Source organism: Eleginops maclovinus, chromosome 20, assembly GCF_036324505.1.
Source record: "Eleginops maclovinus isolate JMC-PN-2008 ecotype Puerto Natales chromosome 20, JC_Emac_rtc_rv5, whole genome shotgun sequence".
NCBI classification, from domain to species: Eukaryota; Metazoa; Chordata; class Actinopteri; order Perciformes; family Eleginopidae; genus Eleginops; species Eleginops maclovinus.
The window spans coordinates 10,169,331-10,190,236 of NC_086368.1; the positions used below are offsets into that span (position 1 = coordinate 10,169,331).

The 20,906-nt window shown below is 38.5% G+C and overlaps 3 protein-coding genes across 4 annotated transcripts; 1 reads left to right on the forward strand and 2 right to left on the reverse strand.

The window, feature by feature from the left end:
- Positions 1-542: 542 nt before the first annotated feature.
- slc25a55a (solute carrier family 25 member 55a) lies at positions 543-6,034 on the reverse strand. 2 transcript variants are annotated; one of them, XM_063909779.1, is made up of 10 exons: positions 5,884-6,034; positions 5,089-5,196; positions 4,637-4,762; positions 4,178-4,233; positions 2,833-2,923; positions 2,620-2,738; positions 2,321-2,513; positions 2,087-2,241; positions 1,733-1,808; positions 543-1,642 (listed from the first exon to the last, which is right to left on the reverse strand). In XM_063909779.1, the coding sequence occupies exons 2-10, from the start codon at positions 5,106-5,108 to the stop codon at positions 1,483-1,485; spliced, it is 996 nt and encodes a 331-aa protein (XP_063765849.1). In that variant the 5' UTR covers positions 5,109-5,196; positions 5,884-6,034; the 3' UTR covers positions 543-1,482. The 2 variants fall into 2 exon arrangements, with proteins under 2 accessions (XP_063765849.1, XP_063765848.1); XM_063909778.1 differs by having other exon boundaries at positions 2,321-2,516.
- A 3,104-nt stretch (positions 6,035-9,138) lies between these two features.
- Positions 9,139-11,572, reverse strand: tshba (thyroid stimulating hormone subunit beta a). Its single transcript, XM_063909780.1, has 3 exons — positions 11,231-11,572; positions 10,923-11,124; positions 9,139-10,287 (listed from the first exon to the last, which is right to left on the reverse strand). Exons 1-3 carry the CDS (start codon positions 11,272-11,274, stop codon positions 10,009-10,011), a joined length of 525 nt encoding a protein of 174 aa, XP_063765850.1. The 5' UTR covers positions 11,275-11,572; the 3' UTR covers positions 9,139-10,008.
- A 976-nt stretch (positions 11,573-12,548) lies between these two features.
- Positions 12,549-19,854, forward strand: slc5a8l (solute carrier family 5 member 8, like). Its single transcript, XM_063912003.1, has 15 exons — positions 12,549-13,429; positions 13,788-13,853; positions 14,049-14,100; positions 14,456-14,523; positions 15,061-15,215; positions 15,746-15,886; positions 15,970-16,099; positions 16,199-16,287; positions 16,587-16,699; positions 17,603-17,670; positions 17,776-17,862; positions 17,948-18,141; positions 19,102-19,211; positions 19,337-19,422; positions 19,525-19,854. The coding sequence occupies exons 1-15, from the start codon at positions 13,076-13,078 to the stop codon at positions 19,636-19,638; spliced, it is 1,827 nt and encodes a 608-aa protein (XP_063768073.1). The 5' UTR covers positions 12,549-13,075; the 3' UTR covers positions 19,639-19,854.
- Positions 19,855-20,906: the final 1,052 nt, after the last annotated feature.

Below are 20,906 nucleotides of genomic sequence, written 5' to 3' on the forward strand. Positions count from 1 at the left end.
TATAACGAAAACATTGAAGGCGCAAGTGAAATGGATGTCCATAATGCTGATTCTGCACTTTTTTAAATTAAGTTTCATAGGTTAAATCAAATAATTTTTTTTGTTTTATTGTTCCAAGTGTTTTCTTTTAATGGAATATTCAAGTTTTAGGGAAAAAATATTTTTTACAAATATGCAGTATTGTTTGCATTGTAGGTAACACCAATGACAAAAAAAACAACATGAATTATTTATTGAAATTTTAAAAAATAATAAAAATGAATTAAGCTGGACCTGGTTTGGATTAGTCAAGTTTAGATGTTATATATTGATATTAAAGAAGTTTCAAGTGTATTAGAAGGAATAATTTTCATCAGAAATATTTTTCCCAAATTCAACCTTTCCTGGAGAATGACCTGCTATCTCCAGTTGGATACAGAAAGCGACAAACCTCACATTGAGTGTCAACACTGGGTGTATCATAGAAGTTATTTTGCACCCCTATAAATATATATATAAATAAACAATCGTTTCCCTCCAGTCAAATAAATCAATGAACACAGTTTGAGTGTATTTAAAATGTTAATGTTGATATATGGTATGTACAAAAAGGACAAACACAAAATATGGTAACAGTCATAGTTCACAAGCTGAGTCACAGTAATAATGCTTTTATCTGGCATTTTTTTCTTTTCAGAATTAAATGTCTTTCTGCTTTGTTAAGGCATAAACCAAAAAAACACATTTGAAGTTTCTGGTATCCATATGAAAAATGTCTTAACTGAAGTTATGTGGACAGATACATATATAATATGCATGAATGCATCTCAAGTTATTGCAGGTCACACTACTTCACAACTTTAGGGCTAAGATCAAGTATTTAACAGGACATGTTATGGATTGGAAAGCCATATGGTCCCATGTCAGTAGGAAGGTTCATGATCAGTGAGATTAAAACACTTACAACACTTCTTGCTGGAAATGTGTGTTAATTATAAAGATCCCTTTGCATTAAAATGGGCTCCATGAGTCCCCAGTGTATAGCCTTTGCAACATGAGACAGCAGTGGAAAAGGAAAACATAAAGTACTGCAAGCTGCTGCATTCAGGAATTCAAAAATAAAACTAGCATACACATAAAGTACACAAAAAATATGCAAAGTGATAGAAAGCATGGAAGAAAATACAAAAATAGGATGTGTATTTGATGGAGTGAGCTCCCCTCCCTCACAGAGGGAAACAGGACTGTCTCGGAGACAGAAAGAATAACACTGCAACTCTGCATCCCCCAGCCCGGTAAGGCTAAAAGCTTTAAGTGCAAACATTGGCTATAGCCTCCTGAAAAAGTCACAAAAGTGTTTAAGTGCAACACAGCAGAAGATGAATCATAGGTCTTCATAAATCTCCCCATCTGCAGGAGAGACTCCGCTGTAAACTGATGGTATGTAGCTGCCAGTGGTTCCACCATCTACGCTCAGAAGGTCCTACGCTCAAGTTGATATGCTCACACCGACAGGAGGTTTAGAGGAGTGTTGTCCAGGATGTATTCTCCAACTCCAGCAAAGTACATGACCTGTGCGATGCCAAAGAGAGGCGCGATCACCAGAGCCCGACAGCCAGCACCTTTCAGGAAGGCTGAGGGTCCCTCCTTCCGCATTATTTTACTGTGGAGAGCCAGAGGGAAGACTTTATGTAAACAGGTACTCAAAAAAAGAAGGGGGATTTTGTAACAATGAATGACTTTTCGGTCTTACCTCACACAATCAACCACTCCACTGTAGGTCTCCTCACTGGACCCTTTGTTCAGTGATTGCAGTCTAGTCTTCACCACTAGAAAAAAAAGAATGAAAATGCTAACGTTAGCCTTTAGAAATATCAGAACGGAGATTATGAAGATTAGCATCGTGGTGCATTCAAGTTCAGACATGACTACTTATAGTTCTTCAAAGGAGATGTTTTCACAGTACTATAAATAGGTAAGAGTTGGAATTATGACCCGTTAAACTTCCTAACAAAAACCAGCAAGAGTAGTGGAATTTCACTGGTGTTGGTAACATCTGAAACATTTCTCGTATCAAGTCATGGCTGGCATGGCTCTGATAACTCACCATCACATGGGTTAACAGCCACAGCAGCAGTGGATCCTGCCACACACCCCGACATGAAGGCCCAGTAGAACGGCGACGTCTCCCCAGGACTCGGTTTTCCCAGGCGGTTCAGGTTAGCAAACAACGGGAAGTAAACAATAGAAAAGGGAACATCCCTGAAAGAAATAACAAATAGTTGTTTCACACTGAAACCATGCAACTGGTCTAACTAGTTTCCATGAATAGGAGTCTCACCTGATCAGGGTGGCCCCCAGCCCTCTGTAGAGCCCCTGGATGCCGTGTTTGTGGAGCAGCTCCTTTGCGATCTGTGTGGCGGAAACCGCACGCGGTGCTGAGGACACCGTGCACGAGTTAAAGGAGCGGCTGAGCACGGTGTTGGTGGCCACGAGCTTGGTGGTGGACATCATGATGGGCTTCTGGTGCTGGGCTGCTTTGGACAGAAGACAAAATATGTTAATACACACACACTGGCAGTATTTGAGTAAAATGCACATTCAGATTATAATTCAATATCAACGATTTACTCTTCTCACCGAGTCTGCCTGCGTCCTGTAGCTGTATCTTGAGCATTTCCATGGGGGTGGTGACGATCACCTGGCACATGCCTGCACCACAGCCAGCCAGCATCTCTTTGAACACTGTCAGCCCTTTTCTGTTCACACCCAGGAAAACAAAGAATGTAAATCAATGGTATGCTTAATATTTCTGCTTAAACTATGTTCTGATGACTTCATGACTTTGCTTACCCATTTTTGGAGAGGTGTTGCCTGAAAAAGTCATTAGCAGCCAGCTTGATTGCCTTCTCAGGGGTGACCAGGGTCAAGTTTACAGCGGCACCTGAAATAAAAACACCCACAGTTAGCATTGAAGTCACAATAAGGAATTCATTCAGTTAGGACAACATTTCCCTGAAACTATCTTTAACATCATAGGAATTTAATTAGTCCATCGCATAGCAAATCTACACAGAGAAATGCACAATTTAAAGTAGCTTCAGGTATAATCATGGAGGGGTTAAGACAAAAGAAATAACATTCAATACACAAGTTTCAAAAGGAAAGAGAAACAAGCAAAACACAAAAGAGAAGAGAAGAAATGAAGAGGGTGATGAATATCCAGAGGAAGATGCAAACACCAAGTCTATGAAGTACAGAGTCAGTTTATGATAAAAGAAAGGCCCCTTCAAAAAGAGAAAACCTTAAAAATGATAATCTGTGTTTCGATTGAAAGACAACAAGTAAGGAGGTTAATGACAAACAACAAACAAGAGACAAGAAGAGATGTTGACAGACTAAATCCTCATATGGCAATGCACTGTGTATGCAGACTTTCAGCAAACAGAAAAAACTGATCTGTGAGACTGTTGACCATCTCAAACTTTAGTCCACCACAGATTAGAGTCAACCAAAGACTGCAAGGACACACTTCATAGACAAAATGAGGATCTACAACAAGTTGACAGTGAAGAGAGACAACCAAGTAGTTATTGACAAGAAGTCCAAATACAGAACAAACAGATGGCAAAACAAAAACATGTGCCTATAGTTTTAGATAGAGCAATAATGTAAGAACCATTATATGATTTGCCTCCAGCGTGGCTGCGCCTTATCGGCTAGCCTTCAATATCCCAGGGGGACCCAAGTCTGCAATATGAAAAACACAGATGCAAACAAACAGCATTCCTCACACAAGCAGAGAACCAGACTAAAAAGCTCTCAATTTTCCTCACATTTAACTATGTCCACAGGATCTTACTTCTTTTTGACATTAAAATGTATGAACTTATGATTAAACAGTGTGTTCTCCTACTTACTGCATGAATGCTATTAAAAACATCTCAAAGTGGCAAAACCACTCTAAATGAGAGCAGCTTTGGCCACCTCACTTTTATAACTTATCCCATTATTTTACTAACAACTGTAATTTTAAGTAAATCAAGCAACCCATGCACTTAAAATACACTGTTTATGAACCCTCAATAGTTATGATGTTCAACGAGCATAAACACAGTTTACTCTCTCCTACATCTAATCCTCTGCTACATGTTTCAGCTTACTGCTTCATTAAATTCAAAAGGTGCATAACTCTTACCTCTGTACATGCCAAAAAAGCCCTCTGATCGAACTGTCTTGACAAGGCAGTCCATCCTGCAGAAATAGAGAGCAGAGGAAAATATTATTACTCCAAATCATATAAAGTAGAAGTGTAAAAGATAATTGTACGGATGCTTACTTATTCGAAAAAACAAATGAACCTGCTATTGATCACTCTTATATATTTACAACATGTAACATCGACATGCACATTAGCCTACATGCTAAATGGGAGGGTAAAATGGGCAGTGTACATTTCCACCCAAAGGCATTTGAACGCCTCATTGGAGACAAAGGAAGATTCATATTTGTCATTGTCCATCGAGTAAGGAAATCCCATAAATCTAATAATTCATCATGATGTCATTGAAGGATTAGCAAAAATAGTACCGATTATACATGGACCTAGTAGATATAGCGCCAAAAGAGCGTTGTAGTGTAAGATGGAAATACTTACATGCTCTTGTAGACCTGCTGACCTGGTCTCTGATTCTGTAGTCTGGTCTTTGCCAAGTCAATGGGAAAGACACAAGTAACCCCAACAATGCCAGCAATACCACCGTTAATGAGCTTGGCTGGGAGACTGAAAAAAAGAGAACACAACATTATTATGTTGGAAATCGCATTTACTGCAATTAAAAACTGAGAAAAATAAAATAAAAGTAGACCCAAGATGATGGCTGGAATAGTTTTTAAATGTAATACTTTTCTCTTTAATTGCAGTGTACAGTTAAATAGAAGTCTTATTTTTAAAAACTGTGATTTCCTTCACAATTTCTTAAACCATAGCAGTTTAATATCTTGTTAAGTAAAACTAAGTTCTAAAAAAAAAAAGCTGAAATGTTGGTCTCTGGAAAATTACTCAAATGGTTAATTGGTCACAAATGTAAATACGTGTATGAAACGTACCTGTTTTGCTGCTGAGCCATGATGATTTTCAAAAAAGGCAAAGATAGAAGTGTAAAAGGTAGTGATGTAGAGCCAAATGTTCTTCAGTCAAATCAATAAATAAGAGTCCTGGAGAGATAAAACGTGAGGAGTTACTTTAGATATGAACAGGTTCCACAGAAGACGCAGAGCTTATCCCACACACAGCAGCCAGCTTTAGCTTATCTACCTCAAAGTCACGAGACCGTGAAGCAGCAGCTCCGCTACTTGTAATACGAGTACTACATCCCGTGGGCGTGCACAAACACGCATACCGGAACACCATATACGGACATGACCATTCCAGTCATTATTCAACCTGATCTTACATACTAGTGAATTTCATGCAACACTAAACAGTTTGAATGTATTCGTTGTAAACTGAGTTTTATCGGAATAATGTCCGTGCAAATCAACTCAAAAGCGCAGCCAATAATGCAAATATGACTTTCTTGGGATTCACAATTTTTTCCCCCTGAAAAGATAAATCTGCAAACACTATGCCAAGTAATTGTAAATTGTATAGCAGCAAGGTAGAGTTAAAGATAGAAATAAAAAAGAAAAGCAATTTTCATTCAGGTTCGACTCATAACGTTTACAGAGCTATTTATTTAATACGTTAGCTGTTTCTAAACGTTAGCTAACGGTTGGATGGGGAGACAACCTTTCAGAACAATTCCGGGACTTAATGCCAAAATTCGGCTATTGTAAACGAATAAATGACGCTTAAAGGCATAATCTTCTCAATTTAAACGTAACTCAAAAGTGTTTACTCACCAAAAGATTGTCTAGGATGGTTTTTGTAAGATTGTTTCGAGCTGTTAACTCCTGCTTCCGTGTGAGTCGGCGGTCTGACGATATATAGCTTTGAGCCGAGAGAGTGGAAATTTCCATTGAGCTCTGGACGGGGGCGGACTCAAAAGTATGCAAACCTGGAGCTGATTGGCTAGTATTATTAAACCATCTCTATTTTCATTGGAAGATGTAAAACTCAATCCACTAATGCACCAATCATGCTTCTCGTCTGAGTTAAGGGGTAGAGAAGATAAAAGAAACCATTGTTCGGAAAACATTTTTCTGAATTAATATTGTTAAAAGTAGAAGGGAAAAAAACGCTTAGCAGCTATTTAATCAGGATAACTCTTTTGGATAAGTTATCCCGAAAGTCAGCTCGGTATACTGAAGGATTTTAAGGTTAAGATTATCCTGTTCCTGGTCAAGGTCCCATTGTCTGTGTGTTAAGATCATCATCCTGGCATTAAGATCATTCTGGAACATTCTGGTAAACTTGATTTGGGTTGTGACTACCTGGTTATCTAGAATAATCCTAATTACATTATTCTAATTGATCCTATTGTGGGTTTAAAGTAACTAAACACATTAATGTAAAATATGCTTCTTTTTTTTGTCCAACTACATACTTCTGACAGACAGAGTTGTTATAACCAGCTAAATATATATATATATATGTTTACATACAAACCATATTAAAAAATACAGCACATTGTTACAAGGAATTACCCAACAGTATGCAACAGTTACAATGAGCTCCATGCAGTTTTACCCTGCCTTCATGTCAATGCATTAGTAACAATCATTATAATATAATGCATACAATAAAAAAACATTTTCCTTAAGGAAGACAGACATGGTGTGGGGAACAACTGAGACATAGCGTTAATCACATTAGTGTATAAGGGAATTGGGCAGCTCTGTTAAGGTGTCCTTAATCAAGACCCTAAACTCACAAGTTTGCTTTTGTGTATAAGACATTGGCAGGGAACCCAAAGAATCTGCAAAGTCATGTTTTATAGGCTCTGGCAGGTACCAACTTATTTACATATTTTTTGACTCAACCTGTTCATGTCAGGCTAGAACAAGAAGGTTTAGCACAAAAAGAGAAGGTTAAACCAGGAAAAAATGTGTATTGAATTACTCAAAGGGATTTTTCCAGCGTTTTGTTGCAGAGCATCTAGTACATTCTACAGAATAGGTTTTAGTTGCAGATGATCCAAATGCACCGCACCCACAAACCGGTTGTGCCCTAGTCAAATTATGCTAAAGGCAAGAGGGCTCTTGTTTAAATGTCAACTGGTTTATCTCAGATGTTGGTGTGCAAGGTAAAGAAGAAACATACCAATGTATGACTGATAGCAAGAAATGTTGCAACAGTGTGTGCTACATCTGTAGGTTGGGTAATTAAGCTACTCTCATTGACAGCCTTCTTACACTAACATAGCTGATTTGTATATGGTTTTGGACATTTTTTTTAGGAAGTTTAGGGTGTATGATTAAGTTCAATAAAACTAATCTGAGAAGATTGCTAGTGAAGAATGGGAACGCTCCTTCACTTGTTGTTATGTATTTTATTTAGATAAAAAACAATTACTAAATGTAACAATAAACGTTGCACTACTAATACTTTTGTTCTAAAGAGCATCCCTCCATCTTTGTGTGAGTGAGTGAGTGTGTGTGTGTGTGTGTGTGTGTGTGTGTGTGTGTGTGTGTGTGTGTGTGTGTGTGTGTGTGTGTGTGTGTGTGTGTGTGTGTGTGTGTGTGTGTGTGTGTAATCTCACAGGAAGGAAGTAACTTTATGATAAAAGTCATCCATCAGTTATGTAAATGTGTTATGAAGGCACAGTAAACATCTAAAATTGTATGCCATACTATAGCTTTGTTAAGGTGTACTTGCACACAGTGGTTTAAGGAGCTAAATGCTCACAGTTTAGCATGTCAGCATGCTATCATTTGCCTATTAGCAGTGAACACGAGCTACAGCTGCAGATGATGGGAGTGTTGTATGTTTTCCAGGCATTGGGTCATCAATTAAACTATTGCAAAAGTTGAAATTCTGACTTGATCTACGTGCTAATGGAAACAATATAGTATCATCAATTTTGTTACAGTTCATCCTGAAGGGAACATGAATGCGTGTACCAAAACAATCTTAATCCATTCAATAGCCACTGAGATATTTTTGTCTAGACTAAAAAAAAGTTCACATTTGTTCTAGTTGAATAAACACAATACAAACAAAACTGTATGGTTTGTCTGAGTGAAAGAGTGTTCGGTATGTGCGTCACATGGCCTGTTTCTCCTGGATTGCTGATGGAAGCAAATTCCAATTCATCCACTGCTTTTTCCAGTCTGATGATTTTAGAGTTATGTCAGGTCAACTTTTTGTAAAAGGTGTACAGTATAATCAACCATCTAACTTATATAAGTTTATGAGTAAAGCCCTGCTGGATCATATAGATTCATTGAACAACATTTTTTTTCACATTCATAGGATGAACCTTATGGAACTCTTTTTAAATAAAAAAAGTTTAAAATGCTACAGATTGATATATTTACTGTGCTGAAGATACGAGCAAGAATAAAATGTAAGCAGATTTTAACAGATGTTGGTTATAGGAAAAGAAGCAATATTGAAACTGATAAACAAAGACATAAACAATGCACCATAAATCAACGAATGGCTATTTTGTCAGCAGACTATCAAGGTCAACCTGTAACCTCAAGGTTATGGGCTACAGGGCTCAGCATAGAAAACTGGTTTACATTCATTCTTACCCACACTTAACTAGACCACATGTGGTTTGTTCCACTTCTGCCCCAAGGTTTCTAACTTTATGAATTGTGTTAGGGATAAGCGAGTCATAGCTTGAAATAGGGAGCAATGCAGATGGATAACTTTTGTTCACGGATGAAAGTGAAACAGAAATGACCTTTCTGCCATTCCTTTAAAATCTGTGTTTTTGGCCTTCAGTTCACCAGCTTCCTGTTTTATATTTTATTAAATATCTCAAAATGTGAAAAGCTGCAAGAGTGCCAGCACCAATGAATAACACTTATAATGCTCAGATTCATACAGTTAGAGTCTGAGCCATATGCAAGAGGGTTCTTAAGTCAACAAAGTAAAACTTAAATATGCAAATGAAATTCTCACTCACTTGGGAAATGCTGTAAAATACAAAAGTGAGAGAATATCAACTAAGGTGATGAAAGAGCAATGTCACAGGGTTCGACATGATGGACTTCACCGAGAATCTCAACTTTGAACTGCTGTGCTATTAATAAGCTTCAGCTGTCTCCCTCCAGAATTCCCTGTGAGGATGGGAAACTACACATAGACGCTGTACTGGGATTAGACAATCTACTCAACAGATAAAGACTACTGTCATACTGTAATTTTGGAGATTGGTAATAAATCTTCTGCCTTATATGTGTGGATCAACAGGCTCACTGATAATCATTTTAGTTAGAAGAGGGGAGTTAACAATCATGTGCCTTCAGAATGACTGATGTGGCAAATATAGTATCCTGAGGTGACATTGTGGAGTGTCATGGCCTTGTGATTGTTATGTAGAAGACGGAAAGCTACAGTAGGGTTCTGAACAGGATGTGATTAAGTCAAACACAGCTTAGTCAGAGAGCTATTTAGAGATGTCAGCTTTAATTGAGTTAAATTCAAAGTATCCCTCTCAGAGTAAACATAATACGTCTGGGAGTCACACACGCACGCACGTACACACGCACACACGCACGCAAACACACACACACACACACACACACACACACGCACACACACACACACGCACGCAAACACACGCAAACACACACACACACTCACAAGGGTACAGGGGGATAAATAATGACGCTGACTAAAATATGCGCCAGGATCAACCCCGCATTGTAAAGTGAGTAGCAGGGCTGCAGCACAGGCAGGCTTGGCAGCAAAGACACAATAAACAGTTGGGTACAATAGGTACAGACAGTGTTGATAACTCCGTATCCATCACAAACTAAAGGATGATGTTTGTTTCATCTGAAAACATTCATGACTCATACAGCTGCTAGGTCGTTTTAACAATAAGAAGAGATAAGCTGATAACAGGAGAATCAGAAAGGGATTATGTAGTTGCTCTGGCCAGGGTATGGGTAGAGACGTCTTACTGGTTTGGTACAGCGAGCTCCGCCAGCGCTGGCCCTGTGTGCACACTCATCTCTGTCGGTCCTGCAGTCCCCACAGTGGCAGCTGAGGGCCACGGGGTAGGTAAAGACGGGGTTTGAGTCGACGGGGCAGCCGGGCAGTATGGCTGCACGGTATTCCACCTTGTCATAGGTACAGCCTCGCTGGATCATGAAGCGTGTGCGGAATGGGTCCCTCAGGTTGCTGTCCTGCTTACGTACACAAACACATTCATTATCTTACAATACAATGCCTTTAGAACACACAACTTTTATGTAGATTTTTATCTCAAAGTGGGACTACTCCAGCCGGGACTGTCTCTATGTCACGGGTGAGGCCAAGGCCCCCTTAGGCCCCTAGATCAATAGCCAACAGACAGATTTATATTGAGGTTGAAACTGAAGTGTTGATTATTGTGAACTGTTCTTGGTAAATAAATAATGTGACAAGTTTGTTTGTTAAATGTTACTTTCTTTTCTCAAAGATCACCTATGTTTGACTGTTCCTTCCCTTCAGGATTTTGCACATTTAATACATTTAAATGTACATTTTAAACATATTAAATAACATAATGAAATATAAATATAATTAAATCTGTTTGTAGTTCATTTGATTCTTAGGGTAAGGTGATTTCTATTTTCTGAAATATTTTTAAAAGGTACTTTCTACACGGTTTAATGATCAAACAGAAATGTGTTTTTTAAAAATGTCTTTAAGTGGATTTACAACTTTAAACCAATCACAGTTTAGAATTTTTATTAATGGTGAAGTTCTTTTACCTTTATATCAATTACTTTCCTTTAGGACATTTTTCTTTTTTCCAGCTGAAGAAATGAATACATACCTTTGAGTAGCAAAATCCCATGCAGATGGTTGTGTTGATCGCCACACAGTAGTCACACTCCGGCCTTTCCACATACATGGTGAAGTCTGTGGGTAAACACATGGGAACAGCTGGGCTGAACATCAGGAAAAGGAGCCAGCAGGTGAACACTGCAGTCTCCATGTCAAGCAAAGGGATTTTCTTTCCCAAATCAACTTGGGAACTGCATGGAAAGGAAACATAAAGACACAAATGATCAACCAGAACAGCAAGGACACAAAGTTTAGTATCTTCATGATTGTTAGTTCCTTTTTGCGTGTGAGAGTCACCTGCTCCAGAGATGTGGGGACCTGTGGGATGATTGTCTGAACATCCCTCATGAACAGTATTTATGCAAACTCGTTATAAACCTCCTGTATCCAAGGTAGCACTTATCTTCTATCTGTGACGAACAGGCAGGCTCAGTGTTTAGTCCATTAGGTGGATGACATGAATTAATAATTATTTTTAATGAACAAAGTTTATGTAGAAACAAAGCAAAGTGATGTAATTGACTCAAGCCTGGGCAGTAACGCTGTCCACTAGATGTCTCAAATTGCCTAAAAGCATACTTTCTTGAAAGAATGCATACTTTGTAAAGAGCTTTTAAATTTTAACCCAAGTTTTAGTTGTTTTTCCAAAACAAACCTAATCTGTCTCTCATTTGGATAAAAATTAACTATAGAAAAAAAGACTTTTTGAACTACATAACACTTCTGAGCACTTCTGTCAATGTGCATGTGGCAATGATGCTTCAAGCACTGTTGGCTATAAAAACCCACACCAGTCAGCAAAATGTATACAAGACTTTCACAAACACGGGTAAAACATTCAGAGCAGGTTTATCTTATCTTTTCTTATAGTACAGTAAGTAAATTGAAAACTGCAGCAGTAGACGTTGCAGTTTATCTCTAAACGTCAAATAGATAGAGACTTGAAGCTACTGACAAGTCAGTACGACCACTTGAGCCAGATCTGCATGGATTTCCTTATCCATATTTTTGTTTAATGATTGTCAAGGATAGTCAAAGTCTCTCTGATACATTCTTTTATGTCAATCTTGTGTTTGTTTTTTATCTCCTCGTCAGTTAAAGTTCAATAGGATTTCATTTAATTCCTTGGCTGTGTTGTAAAACGTTCAGTTTCAGTCCATTTTGGCCACCCATTTTCTTCTCCCCAGCCCTCATTTACCTTTACAAACATTAACAGTATGCACCATTTCCCATTAACTTTCTAAGATCTGACTGGAACTGATGAGCTCATCAAGAGTTGCTTGCATGAAATCAACCACAAAATCGCTATTCAATAGATTACTAATATTAAAAGAAATGACACTTAATATCTGTTGTACTAACATGAAGGTGAAGAGATTACATAAATTGTTTCCTTCTTATCTGCGATATTTTTAAAGGTAGTTGTCACTCTGTGGTCTTGAGTTCGCAATGATGTGCACAACTAGTAATAGCCAAAAATAAAATGCAGACGAGCAAATTAAGCAATGGTGATTAGATAAGCCAAAGTGACCAATGATAGAGGTTCGACCTGCCCTGCCTTCGGAAAATAGTCAAATAAGCAATATCTACAGAGTAACCTGCAGTCGTTTAAAGTCCCGACAGTGAATGGAGACGTCTTGACAACATAAAGAATCTTGTTTGGTGTCAGCACAAACCCCAGGAGCACCACCTTTTACAATCACTGGAAGGCTGACTTCAGTACCATGTGTCCTTGATGGATTATTAACTAAAGTAAGCTAATCTTTATGGTCTGTAGAAAACTTCACAGTGGCCAAGACACCTGCAGGAAATGCACAGTGGTTAAAGCGTCTTATTCCTCTACTATCAGCTGGAGACTTTGACAGTTGGATTGGCAAAGCAGAAAACAGCGTAAGACTAACACCTCGAAGACAGGATTTTTCTCTTCTTTGTTGAAGATTTGAAGAGACTGTTTTAGGATGTGTGCAGTTTATTTAGACCCGTCTCACAGTGTGTGAAATGCTGGCTTTCTCTGCCTTCTATTTCTGTACTGGAATTAACGAAAAATTCAGGCTAAATTAAATGTAAGATCCTTCAACGTGAGAAACAATAAATAATACAGAAGGCTGCGTAACAAGAGTTCAGAGAGCTGCTAAACTAACTATGGCTGGTACAGGTGGTCCAGTGGCCACTTTCTCTGTGTGGGATTATGTGGTGTTTGCGGGAACTATTTTGGCTGCAGCCGGCATTGGCCTTTTCCAGGCCATCCGAAGCCGCAAGGAGACCAGCAGTTCTGAGTTCTTGCTCGGTGGACGACAAATGACAGCTGTGCCTGTTGCCATGTCGCTCACTGCCAGCTTTATGTCTGGCATCACGGTCATCGGCACACCGGCTGAAGCCTACCGCTTTGGAACTGCATTCTGGCTGTTCGGCTTCTCCTATGCCATCATGTCTGCCATCACCGCTGAGGTCTTTGTCCCACTTTTCTACAGACTGGGAATCACCAGTGCCTATGAGGTACGGATATGTCACAGTAAATGATTATAATATCATAAAAGCTGGCACAAAATACCTTGGAATATAAGAATTATTGGAGCATGCATGCTTTATTGATGGGCGGGAGTACAATACTTTTACAAGATGTGGATGCATTCTATTTCGCAACATGGCTGTAGTTAGATTAAAGGGTTTTACTGCTATCCATTGCTGTATACAATCCAACTGCTATAAAAGCATTTCCCCAGAAAATTGGGCGGACACTGGAGTTGAAAAAAAAAAGAAAAACACTTTGAATATTGTGCAAATATGGATGTATTTGTTTAAACCAAATCACAGCTTACTGAAGTGTGACTGTCTTTTTTCCTTCCATTTCTAGTACCTGGAGCTTCGTTTCAGCCGGCCCATTCGTTTGATTGGGACGTCAATGTACATTGTTCAGACGGTAACTAAATCATGCTTTTAAAACGTATTCATTGATTTTTTTGTAATTAGATCATTCAAAATAACATGGTTAATGTAACATGGTGAAAAGCACCTGTTTTACTTCATGTTGAATTGATATACCCATTTCAAGATGAATATGAATCACAGTTGACGTGTTTCCACCTAATCAGCTAATGGGAGCACTTTTTTTCAGGTCCTGTACACCGGCATGGTCATCTACGCGCCAGCTCTCGCGTTGAATCAAAGTAAGTCCATAAATGGGCTGCAACAGCTATGATTAAAAGGTTCTTCAGTCGTCCGGAGGTAACCTGTGTTAGTCTAGATCTGATTTGGCCTGATAACAGAGTTTGTACTGTTTACTGATAGATAGGAGAGATGTTTCCTGGTCTCATGTTTAATTTTAACACAGAGTGAGTTTGTGTTTCCTTTTAAATAAAGGAAAGATTCATAGCTATAATCAAGTTAAAAAAAACAAGGATAATTGCAACATTTCAGGGAGGTTATGAATATCCTCGAATTCACTCAAATGTGTCATGGTGTTATTTATGTCTCAATTTGTTTGTTTTGAAATCATAATGGAGTATTTTTGTGGTTACTCAGTCACAGGGCTTGATCTATGGGGAGTGCTGGTGGCCACAGGAGCAGTGTGCATCGTCTACTGCACTTTGGTTAGTATTCTGCATTTAATTGAATACTTATTGTAATGAATTAATGTTCTGCGTACCAACAATAAACAAGAAGAGTATCATTTACAAACATAGTCTAAAATCGCGTTTCTATTTCCAAAGTTTAAACTAAACTTGTTGTGATTATTTTATTTATTTTTTACTGATTTTACACACCTAACTAAGTGAGCGGTTCATAAAACCGTCAGATCTCAAAGTCGAAGTTCAAAGTCCACATTATTGTCAAAGTTTGCACATGTGTTATACATACAGAAAATTGAAATACCGTTTCTGGCAGTCCCACAGTGCAAATATAAACAAGAACATATAACATAATAAGATAAGAGCGTAGAAAAAAGGGGGGGGGTGTATAAAAACAACAACTTGGTAATATATACATATGTTAGACAACTGCTTGTGACACTAACATTTCCAAAGCTTATTTATAATTGTACAAGTTTGAACATCACAGCGAGCCTCAACTAGATCTATAACATTAGTTGGAAATAATAAACTGACAGTAACTTGGATTTGTTTCAGGGCGGTCTGAAAGCAGTGATCTGGACGGACGTAATGCAGATGGTGATCATGCTGGCAGGTTTTGTGGCGGTTATAGCCCGAGGAGCCGTTCTGCAGGGAGGCTTGACGAATATTTGGGAAGATGCCAGCAAAGGAGGCCGACTAGAGGCGTTTGAGTAAGTACGCCAGCAGAGTTGTGTCGGATAGTATTTGTTGTTGGTTGGTTTTAAACGGATTATGATGTCAGATGGGTGGGGCTGGCATAATCAGATCAACTAGACTGAAGTGATGGAAAAACAAATGAGATTAACTTTCTGTTAATTGCTTCCTGTGACTGACTGCATGTGTAAAAGAATGGAAGGTTCACTGGAAAATGTTGTGCACATAATTAAATATCAATCATTTCTGTTTATTCACTGAAAAAACTGTAACGTTGACATAAGTGTTTTATGTCAACAAATGAGACACAGTTAAATTAGGTTAGAGGAAAGCAATAATATAAAGATGAACCTCATACGTTTTGCTTCAACTTAATATTATTACCTTCAACTAAACTAATACAATTACGGACATTTGTTGACATAATACATTTAATTAAATTCAACTTTTTTTCAGTATCCTTTTCAAAGACCTCGCATTAACAGATGTTTGTGTTGTTGATGTCCCCAAATAATCAATCCTTACAAATTATTGACTTTTATCACAGCTTTGACCCCAACCCTCTGAAGCGACATACTTTCTGGACTATCGTCATCGGTGGCAGCGTCATGTGGGTGTCCATCTACTCGATCAACCAGTCCCAGGTGCAACGCTACATCTCCTGCAAAACCTTGAGACATGCCAAGATGTGAGCGTCACTGCAATGCAAACAGTACATTGTTAGATGTGAGCAAAGGTTTGTGCACTGACGCATCTTCTTTAACATCCCAGGTCTTTGTATGTGAACATGGTTGGCCTGTGGCTAACTGTGAGTCTGGCTGTGTTTTCTGGCCTCACCATGTACTCAGTTTACAAGAACTGTGACCCACTTGAAAACAGTGATATAGGCACATCTGACCAGGTAACCACAGCTGCTATTGTCTCATCATCTCATGGTCATCATGCTGTGTGTCACAAAGCATTATTGTTAACTGTAAAATGGTTCTTCTTTGGAAACCAGATGCTGCCGTACCTTGTTATGGATATCCTGGCTGCCTACCCGGGAATTCCTGGATTGTTTGTGGCTGCTGCATACAGTGGTACCCTTAGGTGAGATCTGAGAAAAACATGGACATTTTTAATACTTTCTAAGGAATAAGGAAATGATCTTGTAGATAAGATGCAATGGTGAGTAAATATGAGCTGGCAGTACCTGGGTTATGTTTCTTCCTGACGAATGAACCAGTCATTGTTGTGTTCAAGTCATTTTATCCACACATGACGCACGAAACGACCATCTGCATGCTACTTGAGACTAATCCTACCTGTAATCTAAATTTCCATCTATATGCGCAAGTCATCCTCTTCTGTTCAGAAAGGCTAAACGATAACTTTTGTATATTTTTCAGCACGGTGTCTTCCAGCATTAATGCTCTTGTTGCTGTCACTATGGAAGACTTTATTCTTCCAGTGTTCAAAAACCTCACAGAGAAGCACGTTTCCTGGATGAACATGGGTCTCAGTAAGTTAAAAATACGCTCACATTTGCACAATCTGCAAAAGTGTAATAATGTGTTAACTACCACTAAGGGACATTTTTTCTGAAGAAAACTGTTCTTTACAACCTTACACATCTCATTATGTAAGGGGATTAGAGTCAGTCCTGACCATAAATACCACAGTTATTATCTTATAGTCTGACTCCATGAAGCTCAAAAGATACCAGTAGTTACTAAAGGGAACCATTATCTTATCATGTTATTCTTCAAAAGACATATCCGTTTTGCCAGTTCCACTGTTCAAGTTACAACATGAACAGAAATACGGTAATAAAATACATTAAATCCTTATTTGTGAAAAGTTTCTACAAGCAGATTTTGCAAAGCACATCAGTGTGCTAACAGTGGTTAATGCGTTTCATCAGGTAAATTAGCTGGAAATAATCTGAACCGGTTGAAACATGTAGGTAAGCTTGGGAGGATCAAAGTTGTGGTTTCCATTATTTATCCAAGTAGTTACTGTGAAGTTAAACCCTTTATTAGTTACACATAGGATATATTTACTACAAGTTGCATTACCAAGTGTTAAAAAAAGATTAATGGATTAAGTACACATATTCATTTTGCGCAAACTTGCCCTTCACAGGTCCATGTGTTTCCTTCCTAATGTAATTCTTTATGTGTAGCGTCTCCTGACAGCCCCCAATCATATGCACAATTGTTTTGAATATATAATTAATGCCTGAGAACTGACATTTATTAACTACATTCAATGCTTATGACTTTTCAAGAACAGATACCCTGGAAATCCAAGACAACATTCAAAATACATTACAACCAAAATCCACAAAACATTAGTCTCTGCCTTTGAAAGCAGTTTAGATCCTTTCTTTCATCTCAGTAATGTTGATTTGAACATCTCCCAGGTGTTTTCTTTGGTGCCGTGTGTATTGGGATGGCTGGAGTTGCATCAGCCATGGGAAGCATTTTGCAGGTGAACACCTTGCACCAACACTACTGCTTTCATGCATTGCTCTACTGCCCCACCAAGAGCTGAACATCATGAACTACAAGCCTTCTAAAAGTTTACTGTTCACAGGCAGCTCTGTCCATATTTGGCATGATCAGCGGGCCTCTTCTTGGTCTTTACCTATTAGGCATGCTATTCCGCACATCAAATTCAATAGTGAGTATTTCCCTTTACGCGAGCATTCCTTTTGAATTGTGACGCATCCAGGAAGTATTTGACTGCAGCCATGTTTGCTTTGCAGGGAGGGCTCGTGGGAATGATCATTGGTCTGGTGTTGACTCTGTGGGTGGGGGTTGGAGGCCAGATTTACCCCCCGACAGCTGAAAGGACAAACCCTCTCCCAGTCACCACTGTGGGCTGCAACAACACAATGAGTCAAAACTTCACAACCCAAGCTCCGTGGACCAGTCCCGTGACTCTGACCTCACAGCCCGAGTGAGTTATTGATGACACACAGGGGCATCTGCTGCCACTCACATGATATGAGTCGATAGGAACATAAGCATATTAATTGAGCAAATGTATACAACTTATAGAAATGATTCCAGGCTTCATATCTGACCCACAAACACTTCCATTTTCCAGTTTATTACCAGAAGTAAAAACTTTAAAACCTATATATATATATTTAGCTGTTACCAAGGATGAATGCTCACAGAGGGAATGCTTGAACTTTACAATGCTGTATCACTATATTTATAAATGTCATTACACTGACATTTCAGAAATAGATTTTTATACAGGGTGAAGATGTATTTCCGAATACATTTGTAAATACAATATGCATATGTGGTGACGTGGCGGTGAAGCCCATATGGACTTGGCTTGGGAACCGGAAGGTCACCGGTTCGAGTTCCCAAAAAAAGAGAAGAAAGTGCTACCTGAGCAAGGCACCGTTCCCCACACTTTCTCCCCGGGCCGTACACAATGGCAGGCCACTGCTCCTAACACTGAGATGGGTCAAATGCAGAATGTAAATTTCTCCTCTGTTACATTGATAGAGACAATATCCAAAGAACCTCAGTCTACATTTATATGTGAACTTGAGCAGCAGATACTTGCTTTATTTATAGGAAAACTGTTTGAAAATCAACTATTTGAATAAGCTATTAATTCCTAAGGGCATTTTAAAAATAGCAACTATTCTCATGTTCCAGTTTATTAAAGTGATCATTTGCAGATGTTTTTCTGCTTTTATATTATTGCTGTTTACTGAATAAAAATGTGTCGGTTGGACAAAACTAATTATAAAACAAATAATCGATAATAAGGATAAACAATAGTTGCAATCGAGGTTCATACAGTATGTCATCAGAAAAAAAGTGGCGATAATATTGTGAAAACGAATGCAGAATAACATGACGACATAATGAAATGGTTTCCTCCGTGTGTCAGTGTGAGGCCGCCTCTGGCAGACTCCTGGTACTCCCTGTCCTACCTCTACTTCTCTCTTCTGGGTGTGCTTACCACAATGGTGATTGGCCTGCTGGTGAGCTTGGCCACAGGTGAGACGTCTCCTTTACCATCTCCTCCAAATACACATCATTTCTTATGTTGGTGAAATATTTAACAGTATAATGTAAATCTACAATAAGAACTGTTGTGGGAATATGTTTCCATTTGTGTTTAGGTGGCTGTAAGCAAGAACACAAGAACCCTGATCTGTTTGTGAAGGCAAGCGACCTGTTTTGCTTCAGCTGCTGTGGTAAATCAGAGGTAGGAGACTAACCCTTGTGTTATATAACAAGTAACAAATATATTAAATATAGACATGTATATTTTGTCATGTGGTAATAGTTTGCTCTCACTCCACTACAGGTATCAGAAGTCCCAGAAAAGTCTGCCACAGACTTCAATATGGGGGCTGACAACCAGACATTCACAGACGTTGCAATGAAAAGCAAAGATCCTGAAAAAGCCACCAAACTGTGACGCTGCTGTATTCATTCCTATTTACTTCATGGAGAGATTTGAATATAATTATTTTTATAAACATGTTAATGACTTAATTGTTTTGCTGCTAGATCCTTTGTGCATTACATTTATAGAAACAATTGTCCATTACCGTTATGTACATATTTATGTTGATATGAAAGATGTGTTTTAAACATGTTTCTTGAATTTCAATAAAACATTATGTATATTTTACTTTAAAAAAGAGCTTGACAACTCGTCTTAAATTGAGCTTTAAGAGTATAAATCAAATTCCAAATCTTTTCTTTGGATGCTGCTACCCTACTGAGGTGATTTTAATGATAGAACGTTGTGCAACATTTGGGCAGATACAATAACACTTGAGCTGAACCAGGACATTTCATCAGAACAGAGCTGCTCTCATTTCCTGTTAAACACTGATGTGGTAACTTTACTTTCGTTGCCCTTTGTTCAATTGTTCTCTGTCATGGTGTCTGCTAGCGTTATGTTCTCTACCTGCACATTGTCCTCTATCATTTCCTGCTGACAAAGGCACAATGAAATACTGTTTGATATTTTACTAAATGTATGATGACATGGCAGTATTTTAGAGACAATGGGTGTAGTGGCCGTTTTAATATTGTCCAAAGTTCCTAGGCCACTTAGTCTGCAATGTATCTTGGTTCTGACTCGTGTTCCAATTAATTCCAAACCTTTTGTGAAGACCCAATGTAGTCACGGGAGACAGGTAAACTTGAACGAGGGTTTATTCAAAATAAAACACAGCGTCACTGCAGGTGATTTTCATCCACAAATACATGTCGTTCGGTCCAACACCGACTTGAAGTTTGATATAACACGAAACAGTAAACACGGTCAAAAACTTGTTGCGATCCTATCTTGCAGACTTCCAGCATCCAACTAGCCTAGCATAGCTCCTAAAACTCTTTTTTCTCATGTGTCCTGAAAGCTGCGTTCAAGGCCCTAATACCATGTTGGAAATAGGAAACCTAGCATTTTACATCAAAAAGTAGTAAACAGAAACATAACCTTAGCATAATCCACCTATATCACTATATACGAAACTCTACAAAAATAATAGTATAAATGGAATTTAGCACCATGTAATATGTCAAGCCAACATAAACATTTCCCCCAAATATGACTGTGTGCTTAATTGGCTCTTACAATGGGTTTGAAGTATTTGTTAAGTGGCTGATCATTTTTATATGGGAATGTTGAACTTTTTTAGTCACTACCTATATGAATTTGTCACTAACTCCACT